The sequence below is a fragment of the Gallus gallus genome, chromosome 13, assembly GCF_016699485.2.
Source record: "Gallus gallus isolate bGalGal1 chromosome 13, bGalGal1.mat.broiler.GRCg7b, whole genome shotgun sequence".
NCBI classification, from domain to species: domain Eukaryota; kingdom Metazoa; phylum Chordata; class Aves; order Galliformes; family Phasianidae; genus Gallus; species Gallus gallus.
In genome coordinates this window covers 13,145,018-13,169,477 of record NC_052544.1, presented here as the reverse complement: position 1 = coordinate 13,169,477, position 24,460 = coordinate 13,145,018, and the positions used below count along the sequence as shown (strand labels likewise).

Genomic DNA, 24,460 nt, shown 5'->3' with positions numbered 1-24,460 from the left:
AGCCTGCCAGCAAAAGAAAATACAAAGCACAATGACAGAACAAGCTCTGCACTCACACCTCAGTGGTGCAGCACGACCTGAGCTCAGCGCGCATAGGAAGACTGGCCAGGAGGTGTTTCAAAGGACCATACAGAGCGCTCCCATTCCCCATATCATCACTAGTTGCAAAACACTTCTGATATCATCTGGTGTGGTCTAAATGTAACGAAGGTTAGTAAAAATATGAATTAATAAACAAGTGCAGGCATCTCTCCCCTCCTTCCTCCCACGTAACCGCCATTTCTCAAGCTGCCTTTATCTCCCGCTGGCCACCACTTTTTTCTCTTTGCTGTTTGTGACCACCAGTACTCTCCATGTTTTCCATCCTCACTCGGTGTTAGGAGTGGGCACTGGCACTCCCTGCAGGCACTAAATGCCCTCTGAGGGGGCTGGCCCCGGTGCCACAGATCACAGCAGCCACCGGCAGCCGCATGTGCGGGTCCAGCCTGGGGCCTGCAGGTGGGTTCCCCCTGCCTCCACCACCATCCCACTCAGTGCTCACACCCGACCCGGCAGCTCTGCAGCCTCATAGCAGCTCACCCCATGCTCTTGGTTGGGCATGAGGCTCACGAGGCTGCGAGCAAAGGGCTTGGTGCCTGAGGGTGGCCAAGTGAGCCACCGCATCCCCAGGAATGAGAGAGGTAGGGGATGGGGTGGGATGTCACCGCTGTCACCAGCCACATGCAATGACACAGGAAGAAGCATATTGCAAAACCTCACCCTCCGAGGCTGGCACGGCCGAATTTCCTCCTAATTGATGACAGTGCTGCAGTCGCAGGTCCAGGCCGGGCATGGATTTATGGGGTTGGGAGCTAAAGGAACGCTGCCTGCTCCTCACTGCTGTGCCACTTGAATGTGGCACAATGCAGAATCACTGCGCCTCCCACTGACTCATCGCAGGACGAATTGCTCTGTGCCCACACTGCCAGGGCTTCTGCCACCGCCTCCTGCCGCCATTAATCCCTCCTGCCTCCTGATTACCACTTCAGAGCAGTGCTGCAGGATGGTTCCTGATGCTGATTTGGATTAAAAGCGATCTTGGAGGAAAAACAAGCAGCACAGAAAGCCCCGGGCAGCTTGCGGCAGCGGAGTGCTTTGCTATACCTGTTTTTCCCTGGCAGCGGTGGGGCGAGGAGAAACCAGCAGAGCCCAGCGACGTCACACACAGCAAGATATGCATTCCATGAAACTGCGACAGACCAAGAGCTCTGTTAGCGGAAAAGGAAACAATTTGCTTCTGAGCAACTCACCCTTCAGCTGTGGAGCACAGTGGCTCCTTGACGTTCCAAAAATCACAGGAACACAGAAGTGTTTTCTAACGTAGCTAGCACTGGTGCTTCCTTTCTGTTCCTTTCTATTTCTTCTGCAGCTGCTGAGTACATCCAAACTTGAGAGGGTTGAACTGCATGTGGGAACAATCAGTGCCTTTCTAGCAGCCACGTGGAGAGCAATTTTAGTTCAAAAGGATTGAAAGCCACATGTTTAAAAAAAAAAAAAGTTTTCAGTTGAAATGTATTCAAAGCCCCACAGGAAAACAAGCAAACAAACAAAAGCCCTACCCATAAAGAAAAAAAGAGGCCTTGGGGTTCAAAAGATGAGTCCCCGGGCCTTGGTGCAGTCAGCTGAGGGCCCCTCAGGCTGGGAGGGGGGCAACCAACCAGCAGCTCCTATCTGTGATCAGCAGCTCTTGAGATGTCCTCAGAATTCCTGGCGTTTGCAGCTGCAAAAGGAAGTGCAGGAAGAAAATGTATGACACGAAGACAGTAATTCATAATTTTGTCCCTTGATAACACAGCATTGGCCAAGCTCAGCCAATCCTAAGGAGCAGGGATGGCTGCAATTTCTGCTCTGCAAATGTCACCAAGGCTCCCCGGAGGCTCAGATACCACTTTGACCTGTACCCAGCCTGGGCATTTTGCAACAACTTTTGAGGGCAAAATCAGTCTTCTGGGGGAGGCTTTAACCACGTCCCAGCAGTCCTAATGACAGTGATCTTCATGTCAGGAGGGACAAAGTGCTTCATCAGCAATAGGAGGAAGCTTCACTGTAAAGCCTTTGGGAAACTGTAGGAATGAGTATGGGATACTCATTTTATCAGGGATAATTTGGAAAGTATATTTTTTAGGAATTCTTTATTCTAAAGACATTCGGTGATCTTCATCTGTATGAATATTAGATCTGGCCAGAGGGCATATCCATACACAAGCAGTGCTAAAGTGCTGCCCTTACTCACCTTACTCAGCATCAAAAGGCAGAAAAAGCATTGGAGCAAAAAAGAACAATAGCAAAAGGGCAGCTCTGCTTCTGGCGGTGCGAGCAAGAGCCTATCATGGGAGTGATACTGCAGAAGGCAGGGATGGGAAGGATTTCCTCCAGTGGAGGGACACACACTTATTGTTATCCTATAGCGATGTGGAAAAGAAATGGCAGGGCTCCCTTCAGGCCACATGGAAAAACTTCAAAGGCTGTAAGCAGGGTGGTTTGTCTGTCCTGAATTACAGGGCGAGGGAGCACAGCACTCACTGCCTGGTACGTGTGGGTCAGGGGGGTCAGTGAGGGGCTGAGGGGACGGAGGGGGCCTGAGGGCAGCGGAGGTGGCTGTGGGGGACCTGGGACATGGAACGTGGCATGAGCAGGATGGACAGCTGCTTCCTGCAGGGAAAGGCACTGAAGGTGACAGCGTGGCACCTCCTGTGCCTGCTAGAAGGGCCCTGGGGAGCAGGCTGCAGTCAGACGAGGTGTGAGCCGAGAGGGAATTAGTTTCTGGTTAGCAGTTGTGACTCCTTTGTTCAGCTGCCTTTGCTCAGCCAAGCCTGGCTGAGGCCGAGCTGACCCAAGTACAGCAGGCAGCAGTGCACGCCACGAGCCCAGGGCAGGCCCTGAGTGCCACCACCAGGCTGTCCCCATGGCAGCCCACATCCCACCGTAATATCAGCAGTGCAGGCTTCTGAGCCTTTCTGTCCCACTCCAGTCTTGCAAAGCAGAGCTGCAAGGACCAGCTCCAGCACTGCTCCTCCTTCCAGCATCTGCTGCAGGTCCCCCACACCACCTCATGCCCTCCAGCTCAGGGCGCTGCCTCACAGCAGCTGCATTTCGGGACAGAGGGGTGAGTTAGGAAACTGTGCCCTTCCCAGAGGCATTTGAGAAGCAGCTAACGGGCCTTTGGGCACCAGGAGCTTTTGCAAAAGGTGAGGAGCTGCCCCTCAATGGCCAGTCACACTCTGAGACAGGAACTGCTTTAAAAACAGCTGGGTTTGTTTTTGGGGTGTGTATCAGAATAGAACAGCCAGAAACAGTGCAAAGTACCAAACCTGCCTGCACATCCTCACCTTCAGCCACACGCAGGCTGCACGGCAGTGCTGCTGTACTGCAGGGCATCCAGCTCTGCTCTCTGCCATAGGCTGCTGCCCACAGTGGATTTGGTGGGCAGATCTGATTCTGAGAACCACCACTGTCACTTCCCCTCTGCTAATGAACATCACTGTGCCACTCTAGGAAAAGATGTTTAATTTGAACTTGCTCTCTGCTGTACAAATCCTTCCCGAGCCACCATGCTTTCAACACATTGTTTAGGAAACATACGGATGTCACACCTGTGATTTGTGCATGCAATGTCAACAAGCAGGATGGGCAGTGCCAGCACGTGGATGCGGCTGCACCACACCTAAGGAATCCCACTTCTCAGCAGCCACCTGCCTGCTGCACACTGCTCAGAGCTGGGACGCTGCCCAGGAGCTCTGTGCTTTGTCCTGGTGGTGTCCTCGCTGTGCCCGCAAGTTGGTATTCATCTGCTGTGTGATGGGAGCAGCTTTCATCTGGGTCCAGCGTGGCAAAGCAGGACCAGACACAGCACACAGGAGCTCAGCTCTCTGTACTGGGAAGCTCCCATCGCAATCCGGTCCTTTTCTGCAGTGCCAGCAGACATCCCAGACGTTGCGATGTCCCACGCAGTTTCAGAGATTACTTGTAACAGCTTGCTTGCTTTGTTCACTCTCTTGGTCATCTCATCCCGAATACACCTCTTACATTTTTGGCTGTTGCCATAGTTCTGCAAATACCAAAGAATAATTCACTCTGCCTTCTGAATAGGCAATAGATCTCCAGTATCTGTGCGACAATTGAGCTCTTGGCAGCAGGAGGAACAGCACTAGAAAATAAAAAGAAAAGTAGATTATACAGAAAAGGGATTTTAAGGGAACTCAATCCCACATCCCTACAGTTGCCCAAGAGGAGCAGTGGAGTTTCTCACACTGAATTTTGAAGATCTTTCACTAAGCTACGTACCACTGAAAAAGAATTAACGCCAATCCATGTGCCTGCTCATCATTTGCTGATACAATCCAGTCCCATAAGGATGTTGCCTGGGCAGAGGCAGCCAAACAGGACTTCAGTGCTCTGGCATCCCCAAACTGGTAATTGTCTGCTGGGGTGGCTGCCAGGCTTCGCAGGGCAGGGCTGCACTGAGAGCGACCGGAGGGCTTCTGGGTGCTCACAGCCCCTGTGAGATGAATACCACCATGGCTGTCAACCAAACATCCTCACGGAGTTATCTTTAATTCGAGTGCCGTTTGAAGTCTTATTAGGAAACTACTGGTCTGTAATTGTTAACTTCTGCCAAAGAAGGAAGTGGCTGCTCAAGAACACACAGTGCTGTCTGTTGTCCAGGACTTATCAGGGCCTGTGCATAGGTTATTACTAAAACAAACAGAAAAATCTCCTCTCATTTCTGACAGTGTTGACAATAGGTTAACACTGCCAGCTGTTACCTGCAGAATGCTTCTTTTTCTCCAGTGAAAATGAATTCAAACTCCTCCCAAAGTGCTCTCATGATCACCATTCCATCTTCCCGTGACCCTCTAAACCCTAAATGCAGGGACTCTTAACCAGATGTATGCAGGAATACTAGATTTTGATTACATATTGATTTTCACTGTACGAATACAGATCATCCAGATATATGTACATTATATATGTGTGTAAAACTCTGTGAAGATCTGTAAAGCAGGCACCGGTTCAGCAACCAGTGATAAAATAAGTAAGCCATTAGGAAGGGGCTCCATTTATCACGGGGATTTTGCTGAGCTTGCATCACATCTGCATCTTTTCGTTCTTAAAGGAGGATCCGTTGGGTTCTTCCGTCCCCTGAGGCACTGATAATATGCTGAATACAGCCTTCATCAGAGGTCGCCTTTCATTCCTCCTCGTTCTTTAGTTCGCACCGAGCTGAGTAGCAGCATGCCCTCACAGTTTGAGCGATTCCCTTCAGTTATAACGCTCAGCCCATGATTAATTCAGCTCTCGGCTGATAAGATCTAACTGCAGGCTATCTGACCTGAGAAAGAGAGCAAAGGTAGTCACGTTTCACTCGTGTAACCTTACCCGTCCCTCTCCCTCCCACGCCAAGCAGACACCCCCTGACCCCGGCACATCATTTCCCTATCACCAACACACCCAACGAGGCCTCTCCTTCCCCGAGCTCTGTTTGCTCTGAGAACAGCCAGCTCTCTGAGGTCTCTGCCTCCACACCTGCACCGGTTTCTACGTCAGAAAGCTTCTGTGTCCTCCAAGCCTACACAGAACACCGCACTGTTTGTTTCAGTGCACGCTGCTGCAGTGCTGCTCTCCGGCCTGTGACTCACCCTATTGCCTGAGATGCTCTTAGAACAGCTGTAGGATTATTAACAGTTTCCCACTGCTGAAGGCAGGGCAGTGCCACCTGCAAGAGCAGGGCACGCTCAGCTCTCCTCCCCCAAACCAGAAGAACCTGGGCCATCTCTGCGCTCTCGCTTACATCTTTGCTCACGTGCTCTGCTTTAAAAAACCCTCCTTCACTTTGGAAACAGCAGCGAGCATCAATTCCTTGCGCTGCCCATTCATCTCAACAGCGGTGGCAGCAAGATCCAACCTCTGCAGTAAGCCTGGGGGAAGGGCTCTGCTGTTTCCTTGCGCAGAGTGAAGCCTTTTTGTAAGGAAAACTCCGGGAATTCCAGCGATGCTCCCCGGAGATGCGAGGTCGCAGCGCTGCCGGAGGGCCGGGAGCCGCTCGGGTCGCAGAGGGAGCGCCGGCTGCATTCCTACCGCCAGGCGGCGCCGGGGAGCTGCGGATGCCGGCAGTCCGGAGCCCGGTTCCGCCCTCGGGGCAGCACGGAGGGCTGCGGCAGCAGAGAGCCCCGCTGTCATTTTCGTCGGTAAAACACAACTGGCGTCTGAGCTCTTTTCCGAGTAATAGCGGCACGGGAGAGGGAGCTGACACCATCAGAGCGGAGGCTGGGACAGGTCCCAGAGCTCGAGCCGCACCAGCGCGGCGATGGGTCTTCAGAGTGCTGTCCTGGAACCACAGCCGGGAGAACGTGATGGAGCCCGCCGCTATTTTGGGGAGGTGCAAAGTCGCCGTGCCTCGCTGCTCTGCGGCACGCGGCCGGTGCTGTTAGGAAAGCTCCGCGCAGTGCGTAAGCGCGTGAGTCCTCACTGGCTGCCGGCAGCCGCCGTGTCGACGTGCAGCTGTGCTGTCGCCATCCCTGCAGGCACGTGCTCTGCTTCCTACGGCAGGAGGACGAGCTGCTCCTAGGGGGGGTTCCCTCGTTTCCCAGCAGTCCCTCCTGCACACTGCTGACTTACGCAGCTCCGGTGTTGGTTTGAAGGGTTCCAAGCTCAGCCGTCCACCCAGGCCGTGCACCAGGAGGTCTGGCTCCACAGCAGGGCAGCTGAACAAAACGTCCATCCCACCTCAGCCACTGTGATTCATAGAGAAGTACTTTGGCACAAACCAACCTTCATCAGCAATTAAATCAGGCGTCAAAGATTCCATGTCACAAGTTGTTCCAAGTTTACCTCCATCTGTGTGTTCCTGTCAAGGGCAACCACACCAATTCCACTGAAATCAAACCACGTGGGCTTTGCAGGGTTTGCCTTTGGCCGGGCAGGTGTCTGCTCCATCCACACAGCAGGAGGAAGAAGCGTGTGGGAGCGCAGAGAGAAATGGGCTCAGCATGAAACCGCATGTGAGACTGAAGTGAAAACAACAAGGAAGTCGAGCGTATAAGCATGAAGCTCAGATGCCAGTGGGAGCCACACCTGCCTTTCTGTCTGCTCTAAAGAGGGTGGTGATGTTTTTTTGGTCAGACGTGGACAGAGGCCCGCAGAAACGACAGAGATGCTCCCCTGCAGCTCCAGCAGCGCTGTGAGCAGGAGAGCCGTGGCCTTGTGGAGGTCACTGAGTTAAGTGCTGCTAATTCCCTGTTTGTTGACCTCGGTGAGGCAGGATTAGGGCAGGCCAGCAGTGCGAGGTGGCCTTGTGCTGCCTGCATGGCACGCCAGGAATGTGGCTGCTGGAGAGTTGGCTCTGCCTGGGTTTGAAGGGGCTGCGTGGGGCAGTGCTGGCCCTCAGTGCTCAGTTCTTTGTGCAGAGCTGGAGGCCGAGGGCCGTCCTGAGTGCTGTCCTGGCCATGGGGCCTGGCTGAGTGGGAGAAAATGGCTTCCTACCCCTCACTTCCCCAACTAATAAATGACATTTAACTGATTTCTTCTTCCCTGTGATGGAATTTTGGTTTCCTTTAAGTGGGTTCAATCACCATCAAAACTGAAGGTGTTTGGAAACTTGAGGTTGAGAATGGTAAATATTTTTGTTCTCCAATAAACAAACGGCTTTGTTGGCAAAACAACCGCTCCTAAATAAAACAAACATCAGCCTTGAGCTGACAGCCCACCCTACAGCCAAACCCCAGGAGGTCCAACTCTGCTGCCCGTGCCCAGCCAAGCCCACAGAGAAAGGCCCCCAGTGTGACACCCTCAGGGAGAGCACAGACATCTGAAGGCCACCTTGGAGCAGACGTAATTTGCTCTCTGAAAGAAGGGGTGGAAAAGGGCACAGCCAGGACCAAACCGTGCTCAGGTGCAGCACCTACGGGAGCTCCCAGACCTGTGCACAACCCAAGGGAGCCATCAGTTCCCTCAGAACCATGGTTGCTACCTATATACAGACCAAACTTGCCCCTGTTTTCTTGTCTTGCATAATTCTGACCTTCTGGGTCCCAGGAGTTTTCTATGAAGTTCCCATTGCACGGGCACTTCCCAGCTCCTACACTTACACTACCAGAGGGATTGTTTATCTTTTTCCACTTCATTCTGTGCCTCCCCATCTCCTCCCACCCATCTGCTACAGCTCTGCTTCTGGCTCTCTACTGCATTTTCCTTTCACTACTTCTCCTCCCGTTGTTATAATTAATTCATAACATTTCCTACATTCACATTTATTACCTTTGAAAATGGCAGACCTTTATTTTTAGCTTCAGACACTTGGGCCCCTCTATTTTGACAAAGTCAATGCATCTTTCCCTGCCCCTTTCTCAGGAGTGGTCTCCAGAGACGTCATTGTAAAGAAATGGTTTCCATCAAAGCACACCAGGGCACGTGGACGTTGCCCCATAGAGATGTGAGCTTGTCTTCCCCCCTGCAGTGCAAAGTTTGAAAGAGCAAAAGTCAGTGTTCTCCTGCTGGTCATCTGCCTTTGCTGCCTGTCATCTGCCAGCGCAGCCCCACTGATGTCCCGCAGCCCCGACCTGCCTGATTTTCCACTCACTTCTTACCGCTTTCCAGGGGAGAAAGAGATCTGAGCAGACCTCCAGCTAATTCTTGAAATGCAAGGAGGGAATTAAGGAAGCAGGAATTCTTCAGAGAGCAAAGTTAGAGGGAATTCAGAACAGAAGGTAAAAGCTGGAAGTGCAGCAGGTTTCTCTGTCTCGTAGCAGGGCAGAAAAGTTGCCCAAAGCTGTGGTTTGCCCATAAACAGAGGATTCTCCTCTTTCCTCTGAGTTCTGTCTGTTCTGGATGGGGGACCTCAGGCTTTTCCAGCCTCGCCACACTGCCCACTTTCTGCCTTTCAGGATTTACCTCTAAAATCAGAGAACAGCACAGCGTGCTCCACAAGCACCTATTGGTGGAAACTGGCAGATCTGCTTCAATGCCTGAACAAACATAAATGAAAACCATTGGAAACCAATGAATATCTCAACAATGTCATCTTTGCAGTGTGGTATCTGCCATCCCTCTTTCTTCCACTGCCCTGCCCTGGCACATCATAGCCCGGCCTAAAAATACCACCTGCTTGCCTGCCAGAGCACTTAAACCTCTGTGCATGCCCCTTCTGTTCCCTTCAGTCCTCTTTTTTCTCTTAGCCTCTTTTTTTCCTGGACCATCTATCTGTCTTCTGTGAATTTTGCATTGTTTTCACCTAAGTTTAAACATCTCAAAAATCACAGAGCAGGATACGCCTTGAGCAGCTGGCATTTTTTTTAAACTGACTCTTTTTTTCCCCCCCAGATGACAAAGCAGCACAGGCAGCAATGGGCTTCAGGGCTGCCTGCCTGTGCCATGATTCAGCAGTTGTAAAAGGAAGGAATGCCTGCTTTTTTGGGAGAGGGTGGGGGAGAGCGGGAAGGCATGTGTGACTGCTCTGTGTGCGTGCATTGGCTTCCAGGAGCTCGTGTGATTGGAGCACAGCATTCTGCTACCCTGCAAGTTATGTTGGAGGTAATAACCTGTTTCAAAAGAGGGACTCGGAAGGTATTTGGAGCAAAACTGCATCTTGCCCGGAGAGGAGACAGAGCGTGCTAAATTAAACAGCTTTGTTACCCTTTGGAGTATTCGTTTCTTATTTAAGACACTCGGCATCTCACCTGCTGCCTGTCGTCCGGGGCCGTTTCCCTGCCTGTCTCCCCGCATCCTGCATTTGGGCTGGCATAGCTCAGCTGACAGCGAGGCTTTGGGGAAAGCTGTGACCATTGGATCCCAAACTTCAGCACAAGCGGGATTTTCTGATCCATTTCATTTATGCTGAGCCCTATTTCCGAGCGCCGGGCCCCTGCTAGCATTGTCCTAACGCAGTGGAATTTTCTCTGTGGGGAGACTTGTGCTGCTGACTCACTGCGTCGACTCAAAACAGATCCGTGTTTGCAAAGAAAACCCCTCTCCCCCCTCCCTCCCAGCGGTGCTCCCGCACAGCAGCACCGCACCCCTCGGCTGCCGGAGCCGCGGCCCACAGCGCGTAACCACAGCTGTCACCGGGGGCGTTCCGCTGCGGCTCCCGGCGCGGCCGCTCCCACCGGCGGCACTGCAGAAGGGCAGAGGCCGCCTCTGCTCACAGCGGCACCCCGGGCCCCAGCGGCTGCCCTTCCTTCCGTCACCACCGCAGGGCCCGTTACTTCTGCCTCCCCCCGCCCTCCTCGACTCGTTCGGCCGCATAAACACCGCGTCCTCCCCCCTTACACAACCGCGCTGCTTATTTCAGGAACGCGGCGCTGCTCAGAGCTCCCCGCAGCACACAAGGCCCTGCAGCCCGGGCACACCTCCACATCCCCCGCACCTCAGCGCGCCGCGCTCCGTGCTTTCCCCAGAACCTCAACTCGTCACTAAGAGATACAGATACACCGCTTTTTTTCTTAGCGGGCGGGAAACGTTCTCCAAGGGGTTAAAGAAACCCAACGGGGCAATGAAGGTGAACGGGCTGTTTAATATAATGGGGCCCAGGCCCTGGCAGGCTCTGCCTGAGCCCCCATCTGTACAAGCAGCTCCCAGTGACCGCCGGGACAGGACAGAGCGCGGCGAACCCCGCCGCAGAACCAGGCCGGAGCGCCCAGCCGTGCCCCCACCACAGAGAAATCCGCTGTGTCCCCGCCCTCATTTCAACGGCCTCCCCTCGGCCAGCCAATCACCACGCACTTCCTGCAACCTCACCAGCCAATAGAAGCGCTCCACGAAGGGCAGCGCCGTTGGGGCGTGTTTTGAGGCGGGCGGGCCCCTGAGCGGCGGCGCTGTTAACCAATCGGAACGCCGTACCGGCGGAGGGGCGGGCGAGCGGGCGCGCCGTCTGCCAATGGGAGAAGACAAGAAAGGTGGGCCGGGGGGCGGAGCTGGCGCGCAATAGATAGGCGGGCGACGGCGGCGCTGGGCGCCTGGACACGTGACGGAGGTGAGGGCCGGGGGCGGCAGGCGGGGGCTGCGGCGCTGCTGGGGGCGCGCGGTGAGTGCCCCTTCCCCACCCCACCCACCGTGGGGAGCGGCGCGCGGCCGTCGGGCGTTGGGGCACCGGGCACAGCGGGGTTCGGCCGCACGAGGCGGGCGGGGGGCACGGCGGCGGGGTGCCGGGCCTCGAGCGTGGGCCTTGTGGCAGCAGGGGGAATCCCGGAGCCGCTGAGGGTGGGGTGTTTGCGGCCGAGGGGTATAGGGCCGCCCGGCTGCGCCCTGTAGGCCCGGAGGCTTCTGGTAGGTTCTGCGGCCTGAGGGCGGGCGGCGCGCTGCGGCCTGCGCGGGGCCGGGCGGCACCGGGGCTGCTGGGGGGCGGCGGGCGGACGGGGCGCGGGGCGCTGATGGCGCGGCCCGAGTGGAGAGCCCGCTGGAACGGGAGGAGAGTCCGGTGTGAGGGAACGAGAAGGCTCTGGAACGGGGCAGAGCGGAGCCCAACAGGTGGGGGGTACGCCTGAGGGAAGCGGGGGGCCGGCGGTGCGGCCTGGGGGCTCAGAGCCGCGGTGCTGTGATCCCGACGTGCGGGGCTGGGCTGGTTTCAGCACAAGGCGTAGGGGGGCTCTTAGCTCGCAGGGCTGGATTGAGGGTCTCAACCGTGTGCTTTCCAATTAAAAACCGAAGTAAAGCATGCACAGCCCTGACGTTCCTCTCTGCTCTGTTCTTAAAGAGTGAACTTCCACGTGCCGTCCTGCGCTTCAGAACTTTCTAGGCGGTGGAAAGAGAAATGCTGCGGGTGATCTAATTTGGAAGGGAAGCTGCCATGTGGTGGTGGTTGTAGTTACGGTACAGCTCCAGGCTTCAGCGGTTGTGGTGTTAATTAACGCTGCAGTGTTTCTGCAGAGCATCATGTAAATGTACCGAGTCTGTTTGGGGTACATCAGGTGCCTGAGGTCTGGGCTCCAGGAACATGATATTTGTTGAAATTCAGTATGTTACTTGCTGAGTAAGTAGAGATAACCCATGTATATTATAAGGAGATAACAGAACCCTAATAGTGTGTGAGATAGCAGCATTAAGAATACAGGCTAAATGGAAGCTAAAATATGTTACTCCAAAAGCACTTCAGGTGCATGAGAGTGACTATGAAAACCTCCCTGCTGTTGGTGTGGTTGCATTACATGGGTTTATTCAGAATGCTTAGCCCTTTTTCTTGAGTTAAACTTAGCATTTAAGTCTCAGTATTTCCATTTACTTCATTCTATTGAGCTATATGTATGTATATATAATGAAGAGAATACTTCTACATACTACTTGACAAGCTGGCCATGAGATGTTAACTGTTTCCTGGTGTTGGCTGCCCTCTTTGGAAGAGCAGCCTAATGCAGAAAAGCAAGAAAACTCGCAGCTTCCGCTGGATTGCCCTTTCATTTGATGTGTTGCAGCACTTCCCCCTAAGTAAATGAATAAATCCTTTACTGAGAGCACCCTGTAACTTGTACTTAGTCCTTCCTTTTCTTTCCTTTTCTGGCCTTTCATTTTTCTGCCTCTTGCAGTGAACAAAATGGCAGCCTGTTCTTGCTGGAATCAATTCTGTAGCAAGGCAGACCTGAATTGATTTCTAGGCATGATCTCAAAGATCTTGAGGCGCCTCCAGATCTCTCCCCACCTACCTTAATTTCCCTTGCAGTCCATCTGTTTTATGGCCAAGAAGCCTTGCAGTTCTGCCTTTGTCCTCCAAGGACTTCCAGTTCTGCAGGGATCTCTGTGCTGACAAACAGTACATGGTGTTTTCTCCCTTGCTGTTTCTGCAATGTTGTACATTATTTTTAGAAACTGGCGTATTTGAAGTGCTTATTAAAGGCAAGCTTTGCTGTCACCTTTCACACCTAATCTCTTGGTTTGTGCTTCTTGCAGCCCAGCCAGGGTGGCTTTTTCTGTTGCATGTGGGGGCTCCAGGTTTGGCTAATCCCTTCTCTGGCCTGAAGTAGCAGTGTATCCTGCCCACCCCCTCCTTTTTGAGGGGGAGAAAAAAAACCCAACCAACAAAACCACCCACGTACAGAACTCCAGCCTCCGGCCTGTTGAAAGCAAGGCAGGGCAGCACTGGAGTCTGTCTGACTGCACAACTAAGCACTTAAGGGGAAAATTTTGTCTGCATGGTATGAGCTGCTGTATATGCGAACATAATTTTATTATATCCCTCTCAGAGGAGCGGTGAGATACTGGTTGCTGAAATCACAGTGTTTGGCAATGAAGTTGTCTAGCTTTGCTGTGGAGTGTAGATCTCCCAAGTCTGCCTAATGAGAGATCTGTCTGACAGGCATGGATGCCTGCAGTGTACCTGATACTATGGCATAAAGCTGATGCTGCTGCTAGCAGCTTAATTTCCTTTATCCTTGGCTACTTGTCCAGCTGCAACACCTTCTGCCTTTGTGTACTGGACTGGAGAATTGATGACAGGTTAAAACAGTATGGCAAAAGGGTTTTTAGCCATCTTAAGTGGCCTGCCCTGCTCACCATCAGGCAGTTGCTGTGACACAGCAGAGGAGGCAGGATGTGGAAGGTGAAGGGATCTCGAGATGTCAGAGATTCCTCCGCTCTTCTGTGGTTTGAACTTGAAGGGACTATTGGACTACCTCGTAGAGTAGCCAAGTCTTGCTCAGAAATAATGGAAGTGTAGTTTGAAAGGAAAGAGGTGGGGGTGAGGATAGGGCAGGTATCTGTCTTCCTTTTGGTCTCCTGGCAGTTTCATTTGAATGTATTGACTTGTGACTGTACATTTTTCTTCCATGGCCCTTGTCTTGCATGAAGATGCGTTGTGCTTATTTTTGCAGTTGTGCTTCCTCTGTAAATACAGTAGCAAAGTGCAGTACTGAACACAGGGCTTTGCTAGTAAATCTTGTTGTTTATATATGATCAAGTCACTTTCAGCTGTTGATTGAGATGTTGCTGAAAGAAAAACTGATAACGCTCTCCCAGTTAAGTTTCTGAAGGGTGGTGATGGTAACTTGTGTGATACGGACACTTCCTTCAATGCTTAGCTCTGCAGTACCTTATTTTGAAAGACTTGTTTTATCTGACAGGGTTTTTTAATAGAAAGAACTTTGTTAAACTATATATCTAGCAGCAATTCAGCTGTAGTTATACTTGGTGCAATATGCAGTGTTAAGAACTGGCTCGATGAACCACTCGGATGTGTAACCAAGGAGATGATTAAACTGGTTTTGCAGGCTCTGCTTAGACTGTCAGGGAAGTAACTTTACAAAGAGTACATTCTGGAGGTATGATAGCAAGGAACTTGGACATCCTCTGGGGGCCCTCTCCACTGTGCCCTTCCTGCTGCATGTAGTGGTGATAACTATCAGATGTATTGATCGAGTCTTTGCAGTGTTGTGCCACTAATTAAGAAGAAAATTAAGACTTTATGCCCAATAAATTAGGAAAAATAGGTCTGTGAAGCTGCATGATTTCTTGAAGGCCTTGGAATCCAGAGGCAGCAATCACTTGGTCCTGTGCTGTAAGAGTGCTGCTCCTGTGGCAGGAAGCTGACGCTGTCTCTTCTTGTCCAGTTCGGTTTAGTTTTTTTTACCACTGTAACTCTGCAGTGCAGTTCCACGTGTCTGTTTTCAGTGCTCCCATAAATTTCAGGGGAAAATGCTTCAGGAGTTGGTGAGCAGTGCTGGGGTGGCAGTGAGCCTTCTGGTGTGGGAGCTGCCCGAGGATGAGTGATGTGAGGGCACTGGCAGTCTTGAACTCTCTTCCTGGTTAGTGTCTTGTGATAGCAAACGGGAGCACTTTTCCCTTCTACACAAACAGCATACTGATGTCTAGGGGTGTCTGAAGACCTTATTTAAGAAAGTAAGTTCTTACCTCTGACTTGGAATGGTGGTGTGCTGGAAATGGGAGTTGGTCTCTGGTGGGAGACCTGAGCTCACCTGTTACAAAGGGCTCCTGTGTTAAATGCTTGGGGCAGCTGCGTGATCAGTGCACCAACATTGGGAAGTGCTACATGGTGGAACCTGAAGAACAGAAGTGCAGGGAGAGCATCGGAGCTGGAACCTGACTGTTCTGCAGAGGAGGAATCTGATCTCAGTGCAGTCAGTGGCTGTGATTCTGAAGGTTAGACTGTGCACCTGTAGTTGCTGGCAGCTCAAAGCTCCACTGGCAATTTGTTTTAAGAGTGTCTATTGTGAAAACTGACTCTTTTTCTATTGCCTTCTGTTTAGGAGTAGCCTCATTTACTACAGTAGCATCATCTTCCTTGTGTCTCCAAGGATTATGTGGAGTTGAAACTTTCTCCTGTAGCAATGTTTGTTACTGATGTAGCTTTTTTAGTGTGCTTCACTTTGGATGTTGTCAGGACAATTCTGTACAGTTTAAGTTGCATACTGTTGCAGTTTGTGTATTGTTGCAGACGAGCTGAGTGAGGAGCTTGGCCGGACAAGTAGCAGTGCTGGAGGTGCTCCCAGTCTGTACTGGGTATGTGTGAGTGGTATCCTGGGCAGAACTTGGGAATGATTTCATACATTGAAGAGAGCTGTTTAGGATGCCCCTTACAGGGATATAAACCTGTGAAAACTGCTTTCCAATTATTATAGACTTCTCTTAGAGGTTTTAGCTTTTTTAATTAAAAGAATTAAGCTATGGGAAATTTGAGTAGATTGTACTTGCAGCCTGCAGTGAGTTTCCCCAAGCCTCCAACTCAGCCAGGGTTGGCTGGGAAATGGAAAGCTGTGGGGTGGGTCCCTGTGGTTGCATCAGGAGCACTGATGTGCAGAGCAAAAGAGCTGCTGCCTGTGCTTTGCAGGGCATTGGTGGACCTGACTGGTTCTACCTGAATGCTATGATAGAATTTCTGGAGCAACCTTGCATGCAGTATCAGGCTGTGTGGCCTTGTCACTTAGCCAAGCAAGAAGTGCTTTTACCAAAGTCCATTGGCCACAGACAAGTATTTCTCAAGGGCTCTAAATAGGGTGGGATTATAAAGTAGGTAATAATTCCATGTGGAGTCTGTACTGCCATGAACGTTTGAGGGCTCATCTGCATCTTCAACCAAAACTTCCACTACTGGTGGTGAGGTCACCCAGGGGATTGCTTACGTGCTGTATTGCTGACATCCTTTGCACAGGCCTGGGAGGAGAGGAGGCATGCAGAATAGGAAAGCACTGTCTTACCTTTGACCTTGCTGTATTTTTAAGAAGCATTTTCTCATCACTCTTCTGAACAGTGCAGTGGTTTTTCCATCTGCATGATAGAATTTGAAAGCTATTATAAAACTTGGAGTAAAATTCTACCAAACCTAGCCCTGTATGGAATGTGTTTGGTAAGGCAAGACAAAACCCAGCCTTACCTTGGAAGGGCATCCCTGTGCCACCTCACCCGGAGTTGCTTCAGTCACACAGGGCACATCCATAGCTTTAACAGTTGCTTCTTCAACAGATGTTTCAGGCTCTTGTTTTTTCTCCTCTTCTGTCCCTGTGGGCATGGCCCTACTCAGCACACTGTCTATGCAGAAGGATTTCAACTTCTGTTGATTCTGATGTTTACTTGACAGCTTTTGTTCTTTGGCTTTGTACTGTGGTTCCCATGTTTGCAGTAAGATCTGTGTGCCTCTGTGCAGTCTGTAACTCATCTCCATTCTGACTGTACCTTGTGCATGAAAAAAAAAACCCAAACAAAACAGGCTTTGCTTATATATAGGAACACTTAAAAGTTTGTGTCAGCTGTGAGCCGATTCCTTTTGGCTTGGAGCTGTTTTGGTGCAGTTGCCTGAGCTGTGAGGGGGAGGGCTGTGGGCATGGATTGAGACCGTAATCCTCGAGGCCATCACTATTGTTAGGGAACAGGCTGTGACTGCATGTTGCTGTAGTGACAAACGGGACGTGACCTCAACACAAGTCTCTAAACTGCAGTTTAGTTGGAGTAATAAAACATCCCCTCTGTCATTAGAAGCAAGTTAAAGAATAATCTAAAAATGGTAGACCTGGCATGCAGTGGAGTTGTGATATACTGGATAGTGCTGATAAGCTGCTAAGACTGTAAATGCTTTTAGTTGCCTGAACATGCTTTGGAAAGTAGGAAATTTGTTTTCTAGCTCAAACTTATGCCCCTACAGGCCTTATTAACTCTCCTTGAGTTATGTTTGTAAGTCTGTGGGACTGCAGCCTGAGGCAGGAATGTACGGGAAGGAGAGAATGTTTAGTTTTATAATCTCGTTCTAGAAGGAATTAGTCTCAGCTACAACTCTGTGGAAAAAAAATATTTGGAATGTAATTGAAAGGAGCAGATTTCCTGCTTGCTGTGAGCATTGCACGTCTGTCTTTGGTGCAGATAAAATTCTGAGCTGCGTGGTAGGAGACTTGCTTTCTACATCCACCTAAAGGCGCAGTGATTGAGTCATTCTTTTTATCTATAATTTTACTTGCAGAGGTCTTTTGAGCTTGAGTTTGTCAAGGCCTGCTATGTTTTAGTTAGGGTGATATGCTGAGCTGGGCATCCCATGAATTAATCGGTGTGATGTTTTATTTCTGTAAGATTTCTGTGCTAGATTTTTTTCTTCTTTGATCATCCTGTTAAATTAGAGGTAAAATTAACTGACTGAACAGTGGGAATTCTTCTGGGCCTGCTTCAGTATTCAGCTCCTCATAGACATCTACTGAATAGTATCAGTGACTGCTGGCAGTCTGTCTAGAAGGAAGCATGGGGAAGGGCACTGGGTGAAGGCACTGGTGTCCTCTGTATGAAATCAAGAAAATTACTGAGCCAAGGTAGAAGGTGGGTTGCTTTGTAGATGCTTGAAAGAGGTAGCTAATATTTGTGAGCTGAATAGAAATACCAGTGTCAACCTGTTGCCTTCGGAGTTCCTCACAAACAAGAAGTAGATTTTCCTGTTGAGATTTTTTACATGTGTAAGTTGTTGCAGACATGTATGTCTGTTCTTTTTGTGGGTTGTGGCAGTAGAGGGACAATACTGACCCTCCTGCAGCACAATCTGCAGAGCTTACCCATGTATTCCTCCTGTGCATTAGCATCTGTTTTGTATTAAATACACCTTGTATATCTTTCCTGCTTTCTGAGCTGTCTTAACCAGCCGGAAGCAATAAATAGCAGAGCTGAGAAGGTAAGTTTGTACCTCTTTCAGCGGTGTGACTTGGCACCTCACCTGTTACCAGAAAAGCTTGTTCTCTCAACTGAAGTACTGCACTGCTTGTGTGTGCACTGGCTTAACCTACTTCCCTTTCTTATTTGTTCAGATAATGGAGATGAAATGGCTGCTGTATGTGACCCTGCTAGCTCTTGGGACTCTTGCTGCCCAGGAGCATGATGTGGGTGATGATGATGGTGATGTCATTGATATTGAGGATGACTTGGATGATGGCGTTGAGGAAATAGAGGACTCAAATCCTGAAAGCAGCACTCCTCCTCCAGCTCCAAAGGTTTGGCATAGGTGTTCTTTAAAATGTAATTACTGCTTGTGTTTTGCCTACTGGCAGTCTGATCAGAGTTGTTTTTACTTTGCTGAAGCTTAATGTATAGAGATGCTGTTAAAGATCACTAGCAGGGAGTAAGGTTTGGAATTATGCTTAGCTGCTTCCTTGCTATTCTCATCTCACCTGCATCTTCCTTCTCAAAGATTTCAATGAATATTTGAGAACTGAGGTGTAATTATCAGGAATTAATGCTGAAGTTTCCAGCTAGATAAAATCTTCAGTTTTTGTTGCAGCGGAGAGCACAGTGGCTCAGCATAAGCAGCAGTGTTTACATTTCTGTATTTATGCTGCCAGAATGTTCTAGGTGCTGTACTGTGTAGATGTGGGATTTGAGCTGTATATACCTGTACTGCTTTAGAGAATGTGCCTTGAAAGGTGAATAAATGCCTCTCTTCTCCCCTAGGTTACTTACAGAGCACCAGTCCCAACTGGCGAGGTGTATTTTGTAGAGTCCTTTGATAAAGGAACTCTGGATGGGTGAGTATAATGTGAGGGGGTGACTGAACAGACGAAATCAAAGTATTATGTGAAAGGGAATTCCTAGTGCCTGTTACTAAAGATCAACAGGCAACATGTGGGGAGGATTACAGCAGTGACTATGTGGTCCTGGTTGTTGAAGTGATGAGATAAACTAGTTTTTGCATAGGTACTAGTAGTAATAGTGGGAAGAGAAGTCCATATTTTATGTATGCTTTAATCTTTCTTGTCTGATTTTTGTGTACTTGCTTCAGGTAATGTAAGCATAATGAGGTATTAAACTTGAATATTGGAATTTTTACAAGAGTGACACTCTGAGGCAGTGAGTGATCCTTCATAAAGATGAGACCTTTGCAGGCTTGGGATGGAAGTGAGGGGACTGGGACATTTGGGGTGTAGTCATAGGATGACAAAGGCTATTTTAAGAACAGGTTTTTTTGTGTGCATAGTAAAAAAAAGTATGAGTTTCTTACTGTTGGATGCTTGTCTTCTAGATGGATCCTTTCCAAAGCCAAGAAAGATGATACAGATGATGAAATTGCTAAATATGATGGTGAGTCCTACCCATATTTTAACTGATAGATGTTTCCGATGTCATTTTGTCTTATATAAAGAAGAGGTACAAGTCTGTTCTGCTTGCTCCCTGAAACTGTATTCACTGAAGAAAATGGGAGGATGTGTACATGCTAAACAATATTAAGCATGATCCTGATTCAGATAAAATTTCCACTTCGAGGTTTTAAAATAATTTTTAGTGAAGATGTTAAGCCTAGTAACTTGAAGGCGACCTGTATGAAGTCAGTGATGACTTTCTTGTTTAGGATTGGGCTAAGGCAAGATGGTATCAAATGGCCTTTGATAATATTTGGTTAATTTTCCTCCAGGTAAATGGGAAGTCCAAGACATGAAGGACACTAAGCTTCCAGGAGACAAAGGGCTTGTGTTGGTAACGCGAGCCAAACATCATGCGATTTCATCCAAGCTTTCAAAGCCTTTTGTATTTGATACCAAGCCCCTTATTATACAGTAAGTAAAAGATAACTTAGTGTTCTGTCAAGGGTGACATAGCGGGCTGAGGTTTATTTTGTAACTGAGCTTTTGTTGGCTTGGGGGGGGGGTCTAGATGACACAAGATAGACTGTAGCCTATCATTATACAATTTGAGTAGGAATAAAATAGCAATTGGGATTCCTCAAGTGGGAAGTTCGAAACAGAGTGGCCCCCTCTGAAGCCTGAGAAGAAGTCTCTGGACTTGGATTTCTTGTACTCACCAGAACAGGCAACTGATTTCTGTACTTTTAATTGTAAAAGTCCATGTCCACTTGGACAAGAGCTTGTCTGTATGTTTGTCATTATTTATTCAGTGAAGCATCCCCTCTTTCAAAGGTGGAGTGGGCAGAGTGTTAAGGGTGTACTTGTTTCCACCTTCCTTTGTTCTAGTGCATCTGTTGTGGAAGATGAGCAACTTGTCCAGCTCTACTGAGCCATGAGTGATGTAGAGGAATCTGCTTGCATGCATGTTAGACTAGTAAGCAGGAAAAGAATCTTTTGAATGACAACAGTTGAATTGTGGGATATTACCTATGTTATCAGTTTTAAACAGCCAGTGAGCTAGTTCATATTTGTACAAGATATTGAATTGGTCACTTTACTTTGCATTACTGTTTAGTTTTGGCTCAAAATGCATGGCTAAAAATAAGTTGAAGTGGTCACTCACTTCAGCTGCTGGCATTGAGAGAGGTTTGAGCATGCTTAGCCTATTCCTGACAGACATGCTTTGCCTTTTTCAGACTCCTTGGCATCTCTAAATATACTATTGTATGCTTACAACCCTAAAGGGAGTTCTCCTAGGATCCAACTGCTCACTTCAGTCATCTTGCAAATTGAGTTGTCTGTCTGCCATAGTGGCTGTGTGGAAAATAATTGGTTCCCTTTAGTCTCCATTGCAGTCTCTTACATACTTGAAAAACATTTTCTTCCCTCTACTTCTGGGTCATAATCTTCTAGACTAGTGCTCAATTCTTTTAATCTTTTCTGTCAGGTTAAGTCTTTTAAATCCTTGATTCTCTTATTTTCTCAGGCCCTACTGAACATCTGCTTAGTCTCTAGAGGGCAGCATGTGTTTTTAATATTCACTCTTGATTTGAAACAAACAAAACCAAAATAGTATTACTCTGCAATTGTCAAGTATAAATTCGATCATGTATTATGAAGGTAAATGTTGCTTGTGTATAATGTGTTTTTCACTTCTCTGTCCAAATAAGGTATGAAGTAAATTTCCAAAATGGAATAGAGTGTGGTGGGGCCTATGTGAAATTGCTTTCAAAAACACCTGAATTGAACCTGGTGAGTGCTGCTAATGCTGAGTGTTATCCATGGCAAAGCAATGAAGCCTTTTTCTATCTAGAGGAATCTCTTGGATAAAGGCAGTGGGGAATATTCAGGGCCTGATCTTCAAAGTACTTTGTGCTTGTTGGTTTCCCAGTATTTTCAGTTGCAGATTAGAAATACTGAAATTTTCTGGCTTCTTGACTACATACAATGTAATTTTCAAAAGACACCCAGAAGAATACTTGGCTATCTAGCCAGTTTCATGTGTGCATCGAATCTCAAGATAGCATCAGCCAGAACAAATAGAACAAAGAAAGTCACTGGACTGGCTAATAGTATCTGATATTTCCGTTAGTGACTTTTCAGTCATTTTTGCAGTGTAGGGATTTGCTTAAAAAATACATAGTTGTCACTGTGTAATGATTTACTTACCTTGTTAATAACACTTGTACAACAATTGCTTTCCATCTGGAAAGTAGAGACCAAAGGTGCAAAATGAGGATGCTAGGCTAATTCTGGTCTTCTCTCTAGAAGCTTGTAATAGTGATGTAAGTTTTAGTCTGGGAACCTCACTGCTGTTCACGCAAAGTTGCAGAACAATTTCTAATGCACTGAGGGTTTTTAGGGTGGGCATTAGCTGAAGTTGTATTTCAAATTAATGGCATTAAGTTCTGCATTGTTTTCAAAGGATCAGTTCCATGACAAAACTCCATACACGATCATGTTTGGCCCTGACAAATGTGGAGAGGACTATAAATTGCACTTCATCTTCCGGCATAAAAACCCAAAGACTGGCAAATATGAGGAGAAGCATGCAAAGCGTCCAGATGCAGACTTGAAGACCTACTTCACTGATAAGAAGACGCACCTTTATACACTGAGTATGTTGACTGCTAGCTGCTATTCATGTTAATAACTACTTCTGTGTTTTCTGAATCAAAACTCAGTGAACAGATGAACAAACAGATCTTTGTATGAATATACCATGCAGCTAAAAACCACTTGAAAGCTACGAATGCAAAAACTAGTCTTAGTACATAAAGGCTTGCTTCTTCCTTCCAAGAAGTTTTGATTCACTTAAAAAGTCATGAGATCTTGAACTAAACAGATAAAGAATAACTGTATTTCAGAGTAGTTCTGAGTAACTTGGTATGAGAAATATTTCTATCACTGGTTATATTTAGACATCATGGGAAAGGTTGTTAATTCTTAAAAAATAGTTGCTAGGTAGGTGGTAGCTTGGATTAATGAAGTTCGAATTGTACAGCAGGAGTGAGTGATACTTGGAAGCACACTTTGTATCGTCTGTGCAATGGCTGTATTTTCTTTTTCTTTCCAGTTTTGAATCCTGATAATAGTTTTGAAATTCTGGTTGATCAAATGGTTGTCAACAGTGGGAATTTGCTAAATGATATGTCTCCTCCTGTGAATCCACCGCGAGAGATTGAGGACCCAAATGACCAGAAGCCTGAAGATTGGGATGAGAGACCCAAAATCCCAGATCCAGATGCTGTTAAACCAGATGACTGGTAAGGTGTTGGAAGAGTGGAAGAAAGAGAGGTCTTGGCCTGGTAACTTCAGCCTATCAAAACTCCTCAAATGACATACAGAATCTTGCGTCTCACACTTTTGTAAACTTTTAGTTGTAAGTTGGTTTAGGCACACAAGCAGCAGTGCAGTAAATAAAGGCAGAAAGGATTGATGTCCTGTAGGAATAACTGTTCTTGTGCTGCCCACAGATAAAGAATACTGAAAACATCTGTTAGCCAGTGTGCTCATCTTTGATTTGCTTAAAAGCTAGGATGAAGGTATAAGTTGTTCGTGTAATTTATCGTTAAAAGTGACTGAAATACCTGACAGTCTAGGGCAGAAGCTGATAATGTTTTTTGTTCTTGTGCCTGTGCTCTATGAATCATAGACTTGATTGCAAGCTCAAATATGTGTTTCCAGTGACGATTAGGATATGGGATTTGCTGTAATGTGCCCTTTCTAGATTGGTATTAAAAATACTATGTATTAGCTGAAACTACTGACTGTACTGTGAGGTATCTGCAGGTAACAGTCTGCAAGTTAAAACATGATGTTGAGTGTCAGAAATGAAGCTGGCTGATAAATCAGTGGGCTTGCTGAAAGCCTCAGAATCTTGCTCTAGGGTTGAGAATTTTTCTTTTTGCATATTGTGTTAATATATTACATTCCATCTTCAAGGGATGAGGATGCTCCTGCAAAGATAGCAGATGAAAATGCTGTGAAACCAGAGGGCTGGCTGGATGATGAGCCAGAATATGTAGCAGACCCTGATGCTGAGAAGCCTGAAGATTGGTATGTTTACTACCTATTATTAGTGTGACAGGTGTTTCAGTGCTGATTTTGACAAATATAAGAATAAATGGTTTATTGTTTTTGGCTAAGAAAGTTGTCAATTCAGGCATCTTGCTTAAAAAGTGGAAGATGGAATTAGTCTAAGGAATTTTGTATTCTCTCATTTATCTGTGCACTCGTCAACTGTTCTGTTCAGACTGCAAGCTGAACAGGTCAGGGATGTTCATCTTCCAGCTATACCATGTTGGTAAGCGTCTGTACTCGGGGACTAGCTTTCAGTGAGCTTTGTGCTTTCAAGCTACTTCTTGAAATACTTACTCCTTCTGCAGTGTCATTATCTTTGTACTTATGCTATATTTAGTTTCAATATCTCTATTTTGAAGTAGGAATTTTGATTTTCCCAGAAATTACATTTGCTGTAAGCTTTAGTCTATATAAAGACAAGGGGCAGACTTGAAGACCGGGTTTCCCTTTCAGGGATGAGGATATGGATGGTGAATGGGAAGCACCTCAGATTGCAAATCCGAAATGTGAATCAGCTCCTGGCTGCGGTACCTGGCAGCGACCGATGATTGACAATCCAAACTACAAGGGCAAATGGAAACCACCTATGATTGATAATGTCAACTATCAGGTTGGTTTTATCATTGTGTAAATTTCTGGTCAGTGCAGCATTTCTTTTCCAAAAGTCGGAATGATTTAAATTCAGCAGATGTCATTAATAGTAAAAATTACTGTCATGGTCTCACCACGTTTTCAAGTGGACTGTTTCAAAGTGCTTGCTTTCGTGGCTTCACTTTTTCATAACACTCATGAAACTTAATTTCCCAAACCTGTAGAGT

General features: G+C 47.9%; 2 protein-coding genes across 7 annotated transcripts in view; one reads left to right on the top strand and one right to left on the bottom strand.

Moving 5' to 3' along the window:
* Positions 1 to 17,177, bottom strand: part of LTC4SL (leukotriene C4 synthase) — a 20,779-nt gene extending 3,602 nt beyond the window's left edge. Inside the window, exons 1-3 of one of the 3 annotated variants that reach the window (XM_001234005.7) lie at positions 12,669 to 17,177; positions 1,698 to 4,186; positions 760 to 1,247 (exon numbers count right to left, since the gene is read on the bottom strand). The gene's annotated coding sequence lies outside the window, so the exon portion shown is untranslated. Of the gene's footprint in view, positions 1 to 759; positions 9,971 to 12,668 lie in introns of those variants that run through there. The other 2 variants (XM_015293941.4, XM_004944961.5) reach the window with 2 other exon arrangements.
* Positions 10,949 to 24,460, top strand: part of CANX (calnexin) — a 17,758-nt gene continuing 4,246 nt past the window's right edge. Inside the window, exons 1-10 of one of the 4 annotated variants that reach the window (NM_001030620.2) lie at positions 10,949 to 11,005; positions 18,252 to 18,434; positions 18,892 to 18,965; positions 19,460 to 19,518; positions 19,850 to 19,991; positions 21,230 to 21,311; positions 21,985 to 22,177; positions 22,636 to 22,825; positions 23,505 to 23,618; positions 24,096 to 24,252. In NM_001030620.2, the coding sequence (NP_001025791.2) occupies positions 18,255 to 18,434; positions 18,892 to 18,965; positions 19,460 to 19,518; positions 19,850 to 19,991; positions 21,230 to 21,311; positions 21,985 to 22,177; positions 22,636 to 22,825; positions 23,505 to 23,618; positions 24,096 to 24,252 (1,191 nt within the window). In that variant the 5' untranslated portion in view covers positions 10,949 to 11,005; positions 18,252 to 18,254. Of the gene's footprint in view, positions 11,500 to 18,251; positions 18,435 to 18,891; positions 18,966 to 19,459; positions 19,519 to 19,849; positions 19,992 to 21,229; positions 21,312 to 21,984; positions 22,178 to 22,635; positions 22,826 to 23,504; positions 23,619 to 24,095; positions 24,253 to 24,460 lie in introns of all 4 variants that reach the window. The other 3 variants (XM_015293792.4, XM_040646911.2, XM_046900364.1) reach the window with 3 other exon arrangements.